The sequence below is a fragment of the Arvicola amphibius genome, chromosome 3 (genome assembly GCF_903992535.2).
Source record: "Arvicola amphibius chromosome 3, mArvAmp1.2, whole genome shotgun sequence".
Taxonomy (NCBI): Eukaryota; Metazoa; Chordata; class Mammalia; order Rodentia; family Cricetidae; genus Arvicola; species Arvicola amphibius.
The window spans coordinates 57,794,956-57,810,263 of NC_052049.1; the positions used below are offsets into that span (position 1 = coordinate 57,794,956).

Here is a 15,308-nt window from a genome sequence, read left to right on the forward strand (position 1 = left end):
TGCCCGGAGTGATGTCAGCTGTGCCAACAAACCCATGTGTTCTAACTTTGAAGGACAGATGTGAGCATATCCTCCCTAAATGTGCATCTGCTTCAGCCAAAGCCAGGTGTGATACCGAGGAAAGTGAGGCTGCTCAGGAGGACATCTCTCTCCAGTCTTTCCCAAGTTGCTTTGTGCCAAGTCTATAGATGAATTTCAATGAATGTCCCAGGTGGCACCAGAATTAATTTTATTTAATATGTTTTTTGAGGAGCATAGAGAAAGACACTAATTCTAACAAGAACAAGAAATGTCATTTATTTAACACATATTACTGAGTGCACCCTGTGTAACTGGTAGAATGCCTTTGATGCATTTAAAACTTATGGGAGTGGGGATTGACACTGCAGGAGGAGGGGTTGGCACTGCAGGAGGAGAGGTTGACACTGCAGGAGGAGGGGTTGGTACTGCAGGAGGAGGGGTTAGCACTGCGGGAGTAAGGAGGCAGAAGATGCTCTTCATGTGAATTTTTGGATTTAAGATTACTGTTGTTACTGTTTGTCGGTCTAGAGACTATAATAAATAAACTTATTCTTAACCCCATGAAAATAATTTTCTTCCTCTTTATCCCGAAGCTCCTAGTGTGAATTTTGTTTTCTTTTTCTAGTATAAATTTTGGATTTATAGCAAGAAAAGCTAATATGTATATCTTGGCCATTTTTTCCTATGTGTAATTTTTTTTTCTCATAAAACTATCACATACTTAGACTAATGGCACCATTCGTTTTAAGCAGTTGGCTTGTTCCATCTGGCTTAAGTCTACTGGAGATTGTGAATTGACATCCTAAGAACTCTGTGTCCTTATTGTCTTATAAAGCACAGAGTTAGAGATCGCCTCTGAGTTATAGAAACAGGGCCCGACTTCTGCAATACTGGCATGTCAAAATTTTAGTCTCCTCTGCATCTCAGTGTTACTCCTTCCTGTTAAAGTTAAATGTATTTATGTGTTCTTCAATGTTTCGTCTGACTTTGAGCCATTTGTGCTCATATTTTAAAAACATCATTTAAATTGAGTCAAATTATTTTGAAAAAATTGTTGACACTGGTTGCCCAAATAAAAATAAAGGTTTAACTGCTCAATTTTCCAGAATTATATTGCAATATGCTCACAAAAATGAGCAGTTGCCTCTGCTAATTGAATCTAGTGATGAGCACAGCAAGTGTTCAGGTTTTGCTTGCTAATCGATCAGCAGGTATTATAGCATATTGATCTCACCAGAAACCCTGCTGACATTTCTGGTGATTTTGTGAAAATTAGATCTTGTGTCTTCTTCTCTGGGTAAAGCAAGTAAGAAGAAAGTGAGAAAGGATTTCCCCCATAGAGGCTATGGTCCCTTTAGCTGTTCAGTGGGACATACTTGGCCTTTTGTTGCTGCGTGACTGTGGCCTACAAATCTGTCACAGCAACACAGAGTCAGGGATACAAGGCAATGAAGATTCCTTTAATTCTTACTGCTTCTATCCTTTTCCAAATCATATTTCCAGGGACTTTTCTTATCTAGGAGTCTGATCTAGATTTATCTGTTTGGGCAGTAGTAATACAAGAGAAGAGAGAGAGAACTACTGACTAATTTTAGGGTTCTTTGAACAGGATGTTGAAGAATCACTTGGAAAGATCTCATTCTTAATGATTTATCAAATGTTATTAGCAAGTGAGTGCTCCATCAACCTTTTGGAAGGAAATATATGTAGACACACATATACCCATCCACACACCTATAGACACAAGCATGTAGAATTAAATTTGTGCGATGTATTATTTTTATTATATGGTAATAATAGCTTTATTGAAGTAACTATGTTGCTACTTGCTTTATCGTCTGAGAAGCTGCCTCCTTACTGCACAAAGTCTCACACATCCCCTCCACATGTATCCAAACAGGAACAGAATGAGTAGTAAACCTAAAGTTTCTTCTCCCTCTTCTTACTCCAGGCGACGTGTTCCACATCACGGCTCCCAATAAGTTCACCTTTGAGGAGGCTGAAGAAGAGTGTGAGAACCAGGATGCCAGGCTGGCAACTGTTGGAGAGCTGCACGCAGCTTGGAGAAACGGCTTTGACCAATGCGATTACGGGTGGCTGTCGGATGCCAGTGTACGGCATCCTGTGACTGTGGCCAGGGCCCAGTGTGGAGGCGGTCTCCTTGGGGTGAGAACCCTGTATCGTTTTGAGAACCAGACATGCTTCCCTTCCCCTGATAGCAGATTTGATGCCTACTGCTTTAAACGTAAGTGTTTGATATCTTTCTTAAAAATAGAGATTTAAAAGCTGCAGCAAAGATATTCACTAAGGTTCAAGTAGATGTTGGGATGGATTCTGAATCCTGTACTGTGTGCATAGAATAGAAATTGTTTAGTGACTTAGACACAACAGACTTGATACCAGAACAATGGTTAAAACAAGGTAGGGAGTGTGGCAAGTGGTTTGTTCTGGAGGAGGATGGGAATGCCAGATTAGAGTCTTCACTGCACTCTGCTTTACCAACATCACAGAACATATCCTGGATTCTCATTTCCTATTAACTGAGGCCTTTAAATGCAGTCTCGCAGTTGGTATGACAATGTTAAGCCAACAGAATCTGAGTTAAGCATTAGAATTCTGTTTATGTTGCCTTTGATAGCATGCTCATCAGAAAAAGCAGACAGTTTAAATTTAAGTAACTACAGGTGAGTATTTTTGCTGAAATTGAAAATAATTATGTTCAATTCATACCTAAAAATGAACAATACTATCAAATAATCAATATAATTCATTTATCTCATTTAGCTTTGAGTAACGTAATATGTATCTTTTAGTGATTATTTTTGCTTTTAATTAACTAAAGTACAATATAGACTCTTTGCAACATGTAGCATTAATTAGCTATGCTTAGTTAAGTTTACCTTTTAAAATTAATTTTAAATCGCATTCATGCTATACATATTTTGATTGTTAGATGTCCTTAAATTATTTCTAAACATTAACCACAATTAATAGTATGATAATTATAGAGTGCTTAACTAAACAATAACTAGTTAAAACTTTTATGGTAATATTTACTCTAAAGTTTATATTATATCAGCTAAATAACAAATGCTTAGATATTCTAGTAAGCTGGTGAGAGTTTGACATTGACTAATATAAAAGTTAAATGTCAATAAGACAGGAAATGTTTTTTTTTCTCATGGTTTTTTTTTTTATATTTAAAAATTTCCATCTCCTTCCCTCCTCTTCCCCCCTCCCTCCGCTTCTCCTCCCCCTTCCCTCACCTCCTTCTCCCCCTTCCCTCCCCTTCCCTCCACCCATACCTCCCCTCCCTCCCTCTCAAGGCCAAGTGTTTTGAACTAGCTTTCTAATTCTTCTTGTTGGAGCAACATGTACCTAAAACAATTAGAAAATAGACTAGTTGGTTATTAATTGGTTTCTAGGGTGAAATATGCAGGCATTTTTTTAGGGAGAAAAAGACAGAGCCATGAGCCCAAGCAGTGTTTTGGAAAAGGTCTTGGATCCCTGAACTGATAAAAGCATGGGAAGGTTTCATTCACAGACTTCTGCCTCCCCACTAGGCTGCCTCTGCCTAAATCTCAGCTTTAGACTTGCGTCTCTGTTATAGCCATATGTTGTGTATTAGCTTAATTCAAGCTGGCTGACCCATGAAAGGCCTAGCAAACGTTAGCTTTTCTTCTCAGGCATTGAAACAACAAAGTTTTCCATAATCATTTTTTTAAAAAAAGCAACAATAATAATGAAAAGTCTTATCTTAAATATAGTCATATATGCATGTATGCATATACAGCATGCATATTCATTTATGCCACATTCTGTCATTAATGATATTCATATAAATCAGGTTATAAAATGACTTTCCCCTTAAGTTACTGATGTGATGAAGGAACAGGCTTGGGCTGATGATGAGAAAGGGATGGGACTGGAAAAGTTCTAAGGGGGGAATAGTGGGGTTGTCCTGACTATTGAACTTCACTAGTATTTCCTGCATTGCATAAAATTAACAACAGGAAATAAAACCATATTTCTTCCTTGAGGGTAAATGGAAACCCAAGCTTATCTGTAGGCATAGAGAGTATTATTAAAGATTTTATCCTGGCAGATTTTAAATTGTTATCTAAATAAATTTACATGGATACATAAAAAGAAAAGCCCTTAGATTTAAATAGGTTGTCCACATTAAATTTAACTTACATTAAATACAAAAGTGTTTGATATTTATTTTTTCTATTCATTTACATGTATATATGTAAACTGAAGTACGGATTTTTGTTCATTTTTTTTCTGTCCTTAAGACTGTCTTTTCTAGTTAGTTTAGCACAGAAGAGGTCAGAATGTGGTAGTGGCAACAGCTTCTTCCAGCTTCTAGTGTATTTTGTGATGCTTCTTTTTAATAGGTGTATACATAAAGATTAAAATTATTGCCAGATGATTTGTCTGACACCCAATTTTCCTGTGTAGTCCAGTGGTCACCAAGCATGCCCTCCTCTGCAGCCCCTGAAGTGACGACTGTGTTGTGCAGCTGTCTTGTTAAGTTGAAGAAGAGATGCTTGCATGCTGTAAAGCATCTGGCTTTGTCAAACATAGAAAGTGGGTTTTTAGGCCATGTAGTAATAGATAGTCAAAATCTTATTTTGTTCTAATTCCTGTTCCTTATAAAGTCAGTTAATAGCACACATACAATAGCTGATAATGTGCAGATAGGGATTAGGTGGTCAAATAGATTTGAAAAACAGGCAACTAAATGCCTTTTAAAAATACCTTTCTAACCTTTTCTGTGATAAAAACTGTCTACTTCATAATTGTCTTTGGCTTCAGGATTAAAAACATTTTATGAAAAAATTTAGTTCAGAGTTTTGAAATTTCATGTGAAATATCTCCAAATTTAGATGAATCCAAAATAATCGAAGACTTTTGAAAATTTCCTAATACATGTCATTAAGGATCTCCATGAGAGGGAAAATGCCATATTTTCTAAAAACGTCATTCTAATATTCTTTAGCCCTCACTCTTAGTTTGTTTTTAATCACAGTTTGAACATCAGAATTTGGACTATTCTTTTTTTTAAGTTGTTGATCAAATTAAAAAAAGCAGCATTTCTATTGAATATAGTTCCTTGATAGTCTTTCTACATCTCCTCCAACTTGAACAATTCCATTGATGACAGTTATAATGTCTAAACTTCTAGTTACCATTTGATCTGGTTTTGTTCTTCTTGTTTCTCCTTCTCTCGTTAGATTTGGAACTAGAGTCTAGAGCAGGCTCAATTGGTTCCCAACACTTTATACGCTTTCTTATATGTTTGTTCATGTTTATAATTAGGCTATTCTAATCTATGATCACGTCATTGATTTTTTTTTTGTACCCTAAACAACTATATGCCATTAGGTAGCAAATGGAATAGTTCTTATTTTGTATTTCACAATATTTCCTGTTTATTGAGTGACTTAATTTACCATCCAATCACTTGTAGAACTTTAAATTGGCAGATAAATTGAATCCTACTGTATCAACATGACACCTTCCTCACATGTGATCTTCAAGTCACACTGTGGAAGACCCACTGACTGCTCTTGTCCCTTGTCCCCGTCTTTACACTCACACATGGTTCCCATATAAAAGACTCGAGTCAGCGTCAGCCATTTCTCCAAACCGGAGATAGTATAGGAGCTAAACAGGCCACTATGCTGGTGATACAGCTTTCCATTGTGTTAGGAAAGTCTGCCTCATGTGTCAGGACAGAAGAATCGCGGAGAAGATAGTCCATAGGGTGTAGAACACCATAGCATGCTGATATGAAACATCTGTGTGGCAGACAGCTGCAAAGATTGCGAGGGAGTATTTGTGGGAAAGAAAGCATGCTGATTTTTGTTGGCTTCCTCAATAATGGCACTGAAAAAAATAGAAGTTTTTCAAAATCCAAGGGTCTAATGTGAATGAAACTAAGGGAGGGGATACTTGTACAACAATCTAGAATTGTACTCTTCTCTTTAGAATCATCTTCAGTAAAGTAATGCAATGGTTTTTATTCTTAGGCTATTTCTTTGTAGATGGTGTTTTAAAAAGATTGTTTCCTTCTTTGGGATGGCTGAAGCAAGTGGCACACATTATCAGTTGCACTGAGTTTTGACGGCAGTCAGCTGTTAGGTTGATGAGAAAAGTCACCCAACCCCAAAAGGAAGTCTGAGGTTTTCCATTTCAAGTCATAGAATTAATTAACTTAATTGTAAGCAGACTTTCTTAAATAGGACTCTAAAATTATTAAGCCCTCCTTTCCCCCTGAAAACAAAGTCACATAAGTCCTGGGTTTTGTAAGACAGGCACAGCGAGACTCAATGCTCTCACCTACTGTGCAGCGAGGCTAGAGGAGAGAGACAGAAAATTAGTCATAATTGACTATGACATGTGCTTATTTGATTTAAAAAATCTGAGTCCATTTTTAAAATGCTGTACAAATATTTCCTTAGGATTAAATGGAGAGTTGCGAGATTGAATAGGAGGACCGGATCCACAGACTTTCCCTTGGATCCGGTGCGAAGCCACCTTCTCCTAAGTTAATTTCATTGGCCATGAAAAATGCTCTGAGGGGAAAAGTAAAATTATAATTCTGCTGTTATTAATAATAACATGATTGAATTTTCTCTAATATGAATGTGCCTAAGAGTTTGTATTATGTTTCCATGGGAACATTCTCCATACATATTTTTTACTATTTCCCTAAAGAATGCAGTTATAATAAGACAAACATGAAATCTGGCAGTTAAGTGAGGTAACGGTGATGGAATTTCAGAGGAGAGAGAATCGAATTAAAAGAAAACTAGTCAGACACATTTTAGGTCTTTATGTTGTTCTTGTCAATCAAAATTGACTAATGTTTATGCCGGGAAATAAATGCAGAAGAAGCTTACTGCTACAAAAAAAGCAAGAGGAAAACAAGTTCATATAACACTCTTTTCAAGGTCCCAGTATTCTTTTGGATTAATTTCTTTTTAAGTATAAAAAGCTAAGCACTGATGGATTTTTAAAGAACATATATTATAGTAAATGAATACCACATTTGCACCAGAACACTGATATTTTTGGACCTTTAAAATGGTCTGGAGAATATCAAGCACTAATAACAAATTCCAACCCTTCCCCCAAATTAGAACTTATAGCCTTGTTCAGATTTAGGATAACATCATATTAGCTCATCATGGAATTCTGACAGAATAGGTGAAGGTTTTAAAAGGCAGCCAATTTTGATTCTCAGTGGTTCTTTTTGGGGAAAGATCCAGTCCTTAGAGTTTCCTGAGGCAACAGTTTCTAACAGAGAGGACCAGCCTTGGGTACATAGCCACTTCACATCATACAATGTATCAAGATGGCTGACGTGGGTTCCTCACAACAGTTCCCTGTAAATTCACTGGCAACTCACTTTTGATTTTAGAAAGTACTGATTCTTTGTGGAAAACACAGTCTTTGTACACCAAGATGCTCCATTTCCTGTGTTGAGAAGTACTTTTATTTATAACATTGTCACTTTTATATACAGCTTAAATTTCCTTAACACAGTCATTCTCTATAAGCCTGGAGCCAATATAAAGCAGCCTTTTATAATGACAAGTGTGCTTTATGTAGCATGTGCTCACTCTGTGATGATCCAGGAGCCCCCCCCCCCCCAGGAATTTGTAGTGACAGGCTGAAGACTATCTCGTAGCTGCTTTATTTCCTATATTTGTGTTTCATGCTAATGTAAGACTGAAACCAAGGCCCGGGATAAGTACAAACACAGTGTGCAGATCACTCAGCAAACAGTAGGACAACAGCAAATGCCAAGCCAGCCTCTGCCAGACGTGCTGTATGGTCTGCTGGCAGCACGCCTCCAGAGTTGAAAGGAAGATGAAGTCAAATGTCCAACACCTGGAACCAAATGAAGAGCGGTATTAAAAGTTTAATATCCTGTTTTTATGAAAGTCTACACATTATGGATAATGTCATGGTTTATGTGTCACGTGGTTCTATTTGATGTGGCTTTCTGTTGTTTTGCAGTCTGAAACACTCCCTGTCCCCTGAGACACTTTGCAGCTTGAAAAGAAGGCAATATTTGGAGAAAGCTAGCAGCAGGGGACATTCGTCCCCAGATAACAAAGCCAAGTTCTCCTTCTAAGTTTTGTGGCGCTACTGTAGCTCATTACAGATAACCATTTATGAAAATTCTGTGTTAGTAGCTTTTTGGCATCTACTTATCTTAAAACACACGATGTTCATTTATTTTTGTGAAAATGATTATCTGTTCAATCAAGTATAATAACACTTGCAATACAATACAACTTACCAGTTTATGATTATTAATTAAGTGATCACTTATCTTCTTTTGCATTAATTTCAAGTTTAGATTTTAGACTCCTTTGTATCAGAGATCACTTCGTCCACTTAAAACACTGGACATGCAATCCCATATTAGTGACTTGTCTAATTAATTCTTTGAAATTATTTTTTTAGCTAAACAGAATATATCAGAGGCAACCACCATTGAAACGAATATCCTCGCAGAAACTGCATCACCCAGTTTATCCAAAGAACCACACATGGTACCTGACAGAGCTACACCAATCTTTCCGTTAGTCACCGAATTACCTATCATTACCACATACTTCCCTCCTGCAGGAAATATAGTCAATTTTGAACAGAAATCTGTAGTCCAGTCTCAGGCTATCACAGACAGATTAGCCACCGAGTCACCCACACTTGCTGGGAGTACCAAGAACCACTGGGATGTGGATGGCTACTCTCCTTCTGGGCCAGAACTACTTGGGAAGCCAGATATATCTGAAATTAAGAAGGAAGGACTCCAAAGTACAACTGTCATCTCCCAGCATGCTACTGGCTCACAGGATGGAATTACAGAAGACGTGCAAACACATGAGTCAGTGACACAGATTGAACAAATAGAAGTGGCCCCGTTAGTGACATCCACAGAAATCACAAAGCACATTTCTTCCAAGGAATTGCCAGCATCTGAAGTGACATTTGAATCCACAGAAGTGACCCCAAAACAGAAAACTGAAATGTCAACGGTAGGCACCACTCCCGAAGTGGGGACCACAAGTCACTATGGATTTACCTCGAGAGAAGGTGAGAGTGAAGGCAGAACAATGACAGTTAGGTCTGACCAGAGCCCCCGGGACTTCAGCCAAATACGCGAAGTCGTCACGGTATCAAAGACGTCAGAAGATGCTACCTACTCCCAGCCAGGGGACATAGAGTCCATTTCAACGTCGACAGTTGTTTCACCTTTAACTATGCTTGACATAGATGGAGTACTCACAGATATAGAGAAAGAACCAAAAACTAATGGGAAAGTGACTGAAGATCCTTCTGGTCAATCACAGCCTACAACCCCTTCGCCATCAGAGCATCTTACAGAAGGAGAGTTGTCTCCCTATTCTGGTGACATGGTATCAGTAGGGGGAATAGCCACAGTTGTTTATCCTTCCTTGCAAACAGAAGTGACAGAAGGAAGAGAAAGAACAGAAACACCAAGACCAGAGCTAAAACAGGAAGCGTACACAGTTGATGAGATACAAGAAAAGATCACCAATGATCCATTTATAGGGATAACAGAAGAAGGCTCATCTGGGATGAAGCTCTTTACGTCTCCCTCAGAACAAATTCATTTTACAGAACCTTCAGTTGAAGAATCTGTTTCCCCAGCGTTGACAACTGGAAAGTTAAGCGTGAAGCCAACAGAAGCCAGAGATGTAGAAGAAATGGCAACTCTGACTAGATTAGACACAGATGCCACAGAGCCCTACCAAGATGTTACAGCAGCCCATTTGACCCACAGTACTTTAAATGTAGAAGTGGTCACAGTATCAAAATGGTCATGGGAAGAAGATAATTCAACTTTAAAACCTTTGTCCTCAACAGAGCTTGCCCACTCTACAACATTGCCCCCTGTCTTACTTAGCACTGTAGGAACAAAGGGAAAGGCTAAAGAAACCCCAAGTTTTCCAGATGTAGGAGACCAATATACTCTTTTTCCAGATAGTACTCGAAAACCATCAGAAAAGGTTTCTGAGGAAGATTTTCCATCGGGAGAATTCACAGTTCCTTTTCAACCAGCTCCATCAGTTGCTAGTGCAGATGAGTCAACTTTGAGAGAATCTACAACTGAAGACGGGGTGCTTCCCACCATAAGCACAGAAGGCCGAGTCATCACTGCAACTGTGGAAGGAAGTGCTTGGGGTGAAGATGCAGATGCCTCCAAACCACTGTTTACTCTCCCCCCATTTGCACACACGTCCTATGTGGAAGGATTGGCCTTTGTTAATTATAGCAGCACCCAGGAGCCCACTACTTACAAGTCCCACACCAGTCCTCTTTCTGTAATTCCCAAGACGGAATGGAGTGTGTTGGAGTCTTCTGTTCCACTAGAATATGAGGTTCTAGGCAAATCAGATCAAGATATTGTTGAACAGACTCACCTAGAAGCCACCACGCCTCCTGAGGCTTGGAGAACAACAGAAACCACACAGGGAGAAAGCCTGGAAGAACTGCAGACTGTAGGGAGCTCCTTTCCTGTTCTCAGTTCTACTGCAGTAATGGCCAAGGAGACAGTGGCATTTAAAGAAGAGGGGGAGGGATCAGCATATACTGTCTCTGAAGACAGATGGGCGACAGGTTTGGAGAGGGTCCCCGGTTTAGAAACTACTCCAGCTGGAACAATGGAGCATGGTACATCTTATCTACCTGGTGCAGTAACGCAGCCCAAAGGGGAAGTGGAGACAATGGTACCACTAGTATCAACCATTAGGCCAAAAGAAGTTTCAAGTCTAGAGCCGGAATTAAAGTATGAAGCAGAAGGTAGTACTCTGACGGAATTTGCATCAACGCTGAGGCCTCTCAGTACTCAAGTCACGCAGCTTATGCAGGAACCTACTGAGGAAGGCAAAACACCATCCCTAGATGATACAGATTTAGGCTCAGGATTATTCGAAAGACCCGGAGCCACGGAACTCCCAGAATTTCCAATAGTTCCAAGTGATACCAGCGCCTTCCCTTCGATAGACAGCCTTTACAGAACTCCACCCTTCAGACCCTCCTCTTCATTCACTGCAGAACCGCCTGCTGTGGAGGAGCCCAGTGCAGAAACGACAGGTGACATTGTCCTTCCTAGAGATTCTGTAACGCAACACCCTCCCACAACTCTCACCGATATCATAGCTAAGGAAACAGAAATTGACATTGACCAAGACTATCATGTGACCTCAAAGCCTCTTGTAACACAGCCAACAAGATCACCCACTGTGGAAAGAAAAACAACCTCCAAACCTCAGGCATTGTCTACTTCACCAGCCCCGACAGGGACAAAATCCCGCCCTGACATAAATGTTTATATTATTGAGGTCAGAGAAAATAAGACAGGTAAGTCTTTGCTTTCAAGGCAATCGGCATTTTATCTTGAAAGTTAAAATTACCACCGTAACAAATGCTGCCATTAGGCGATGATAACTGGAGTGTCAAAAATGTGTTAGCTTCATGCAGCTGTACAAGAATTGGAAGGCTATGTTAAAGCGTTGGGAAGAATGTTAGACACAGTTTTATTTTGCAAGTCGTAAGAAGCCCTGCTTTGTCATCTAATACAACCACTCCATCACTGTTACATCACTTCCGAACGCGCAGAAGCGAGTGTGTTAATTTCAGTGTCTTTTCCATATACCTTACTACTCAAGTGTAGCACTAGACTGTGCTAACATTCCATTGGTCTGCAGCCATTAACCCCTAGCACGCACGTGTAAACGGCTAAATGACTTTGCACATCCATCCCTAGGGCTGACCGAAAGATCGCTAAAGGTTTGTTTTGTTTTTCTCTCTTCCAGGATTTTGCAGGTTTGTCACATAAGTGGTGGAATGGGTAATTGGTCTCTTTTGATTCGAATTTCACATTTTCAAGATGTTGACTGTTTTCAGGATACTTCTAAATTGCAGCTTAAACTGTTGAGAACCAACACAATCTAGCTAAGTTCTAGGAACTGCTTGGAATCGTTAACAAGGGTAACTTTTAGAAGGTGGATTTGTAAACGTTATCTTTTCTTCCTAAAACTCAGGTCATGATGTCTGTATTGTGATTTTATTATCTCCTCTAAAGCGGTTTATTTGCACTGGTTGACACTTGCATATGTCATGGTCAAACACGTCTTGTTCTTACCTAGAAGCGAGAGTACACCATCATGTTAAATTGGAGAAACTGACCTGAGACTACAAAGCACAGTCTGATGGACTGTCTGTGTCCTTTAAATTTAGAGCTCAAGTCTACTGGTTTTCTTAAATTGCTTGGTTCAAATTTGAATATAAGAATTAAATGAATAAATGTTCACTTTTCTGTGGTCTGGTTCGGAGAAGCCGTATGGAAAGGATGCTTGTTTATCAGTTTCTTTCTTGGTATTGGGATACGCCTTGCTGGGTGTCATACGGAAGAGAGATGGCATTTCCATTAGCGTGATCAGGAGCACACCCGGTGAAAACGAACAGGTAACAGTAATATCCATTCAGTCGGTATCCAGTGCTGCAGACAGAAACGTCGTGGCTTCTATTATCTCCTCTTCAGCATTTTCTTGGTGTGGAAATATTTACATGGCTCGATTAGTAGGCTACACAGTCCTGCATTACTAAACTCCTCTCTTCCCAGCATAGCATTTTAGAGGCCTGGAATGAAGTATACTTGTTGTTGTTGTTGTTGTTCCTGGTGCTGTATTTTATGAATTATAAGTGAATTCCTGTCTTCTACATGACTGCTACATTCCTCAAAACTGGGGTTCAAAATGGGATGGGGAGGGGGCGTAGAGAAGCTTGGTATCAACCTTTGCTTTCAGAATGTGTAAAGTACATACCAACTAAGTACATACCTTCTTAATTCATCTTTCTCTGATTATAGGGACATACTAAGTAGTATCAAATAGTATGAAACCATATGAAACTGTATGAAACAGTATGAAATATAAATATATGACTCCTACCGGCTCTTCTGAGTGGAAAATTGTACATTCAGTCCAGGGCACTCAAACTGCAAAATGGACAAAAGGCTAAAACTCAAACCCACCCCACCCCACCTCCGAAGGATGGTAATTATCAGGTGACAAACAAACACACTAACTTCATAAGTGGCATTTCACGTGGAGAGTCTGCCAGTGTCAGAGTAGCAGCTTCTGAAGACCTGGACAGCTGCGCGTTTATATGCACCCGCTTGTCCCCATTTGGCAGGACCCGCATAGCTGCTCTCTTTCCTCCACTGTTAAAACCTGGGGCTATACTTATAGTACATTCTAAGAAACCTGTGAAAGATCTGACCATTTCTATCAGGCAGAGAATTACAGTATGCACATGTTGGGAGGGGCATGGAATACTGGAGTAGGCTCTCCTTCACCTGGTTTTATATGTTCTAGACTTTTTTTTTTTTTTTTTTTTTTTTTTTTTTTTTTTTTTTTTTCGAGACAGGGTTTCTCTGCAGCTTTTTTAGAGCCTGGCCTGGAACTAGCTCTTGTAGACCAGGCTGGCCTCGAACTCACAGAGATCCGCCTGCTTCTGCCTCCCGAGTGCTGGGATTAAAGGAGTGCGCCACCACCGCCCGGCTTAGACTTTCATTCTTAAGAATAGCAGCATGGTTTGTTATTTTCAGAAAGCAGTGAGATTTACTTAGACCCAACTACTCAGTTAACAAATTTTGCTAGTTTTCCAACAATAATTTAATTTTCCCCAATATTTTTAACTTTGCTCATGAAAACCAGCACCCAGATGTTCAGTTAAATTCTAAGGCAGGTGTGTTAATGAGGGAACCCTGGAAAGCCAGCATTTTTATGTTTCCCGACTGGAAAATCCTCAATGCATAGGTGCCATTGTATAAACCTATTCCCTAGAGTAAAATTGACCTTCGCATATACTGTGTATCCAAGTAAGTAAAAATGCCACCCAAGCTACCCCAAACCAAGACATTTATAATTTTTTCTGCACTCAGAGAGTGACATAAAGCTTGACTTTTATGAAATACCATGAAACGAGACACGCTAGTCAATGCCTGCTTACATCATACATTCAGACGTTTGCTAACAGCACTGTAGGTTCTGGTGCTGGAGGGTAACTGTGGTTAACAGTTTAAAAACCCGAAGGAACTCCGCAGCTTATAAAGGTTTTATGAGCTGAAAAACGCTTTGGGGTGTGGTTAAAAGTAGTGCAGGGGTGCTGAAAACTTGTCTATTTCAGGAGTAATTTGCACACCTGCACATGCGAAAATTATTAAAAGACTTTCTTTGTGAACGTGTATGAAGGCTGCAGGATCCGACAGTATGGGGAGGGTTTCTTCAGCTACATCGTTTGGGTTTTTGCTGTTGTTTTCTTTTGTGGTTTGTAAAGACTACCCAGAAAATTTACCTGAAATGTTGCAAGTTAGTGTCTCAGAACTGCAGATGTTAAACAAACAAGAACAAAGAAATAGAGCTCAGATGTAGCAGCGTCTTTAAGTCAAGGAATAATGTGGAATGTGCAGATTTTAAGTGCCAACATCATGTTAGTACTCAGATAACAGGCCTGTAGATGCTATCACATGTCAGTCCTGCCAATCTTGCCAGGCGTTCTTCTTAATTATTTTTACTGGTTTTCTGTCATCTTAAGTGCAAAAAATTGAATATTAGGCGGAAATTATATAAATATGCGATACGGGTGAAATTGTTAGTGTAGCGATATGCACATCAATTAGATTTTGACCAGGACAGCATTTTGGCCTCTTCCTCAGGATTCATTTGCTCAGCTTTCTTGGGCAGAACTACGGCTCATTCTTGGTGGCATCGTTTAGAAATGACTCCCATCGGCTCTTTCTTCTACTCCTACTAAATATAAGAATATACATCAAAGTTGTAGGTTTGCTTTTGAGAGCTTTGCTCATGTAGGGAAGATGAGCAATAAGAGGCAGGAGCTTGAGCCAGCAGTCTGGACAAACACTGATAATCACTGGTTTATTTAAGGTGATTATAGAAGAAAGCCATGTAATTTTTACTTTCTTTTTTTTTGCTTTCATTCTTGGCAAAAATGTAATTATTTTTCTTTTAAAATTGTATTTATTTTTAATTGAGATTTTTTTCATACAACATAGTTTTATATAATTTTTTAGAACTCACGTTTTATGTTTAAAACATTTTATAGCCATATGTAAAGTACTTTATGCTTCTTTTTTTAATTAGAGGATCAGATTTCATTCTTCGAACAGTCTCTTAAGGGGCTTCCGTGTGTCATAACTTGATGGCTGTCTT

At 39.2% G+C, this 15,308-nt stretch overlaps 1 protein-coding gene across 4 annotated transcripts in view; it reads left to right on the forward strand.

Annotated features, from left to right (window-relative positions):
- The window catches only part of Vcan (versican), an 86,649-nt gene that overhangs the window by 22,249 nt on the left and 49,092 nt on the right, over positions 1-15,308 (forward strand). For 2 of the 4 annotated variants that reach the window (XM_038323245.1, XM_038323247.1), the window contains exons 5-6: positions 1,973-2,266; positions 8,509-11,433. In XM_038323245.1, coding sequence (XP_038179173.1) covers positions 1,973-2,266; positions 8,509-11,433 — 3,219 coding nt within the window. The remainder of the gene's footprint in view (positions 1-1,972; positions 2,267-8,508; positions 11,434-15,308) is intronic. The other 2 variants (XM_038323246.1, XM_038323248.1) reach the window with 1 other exon arrangement.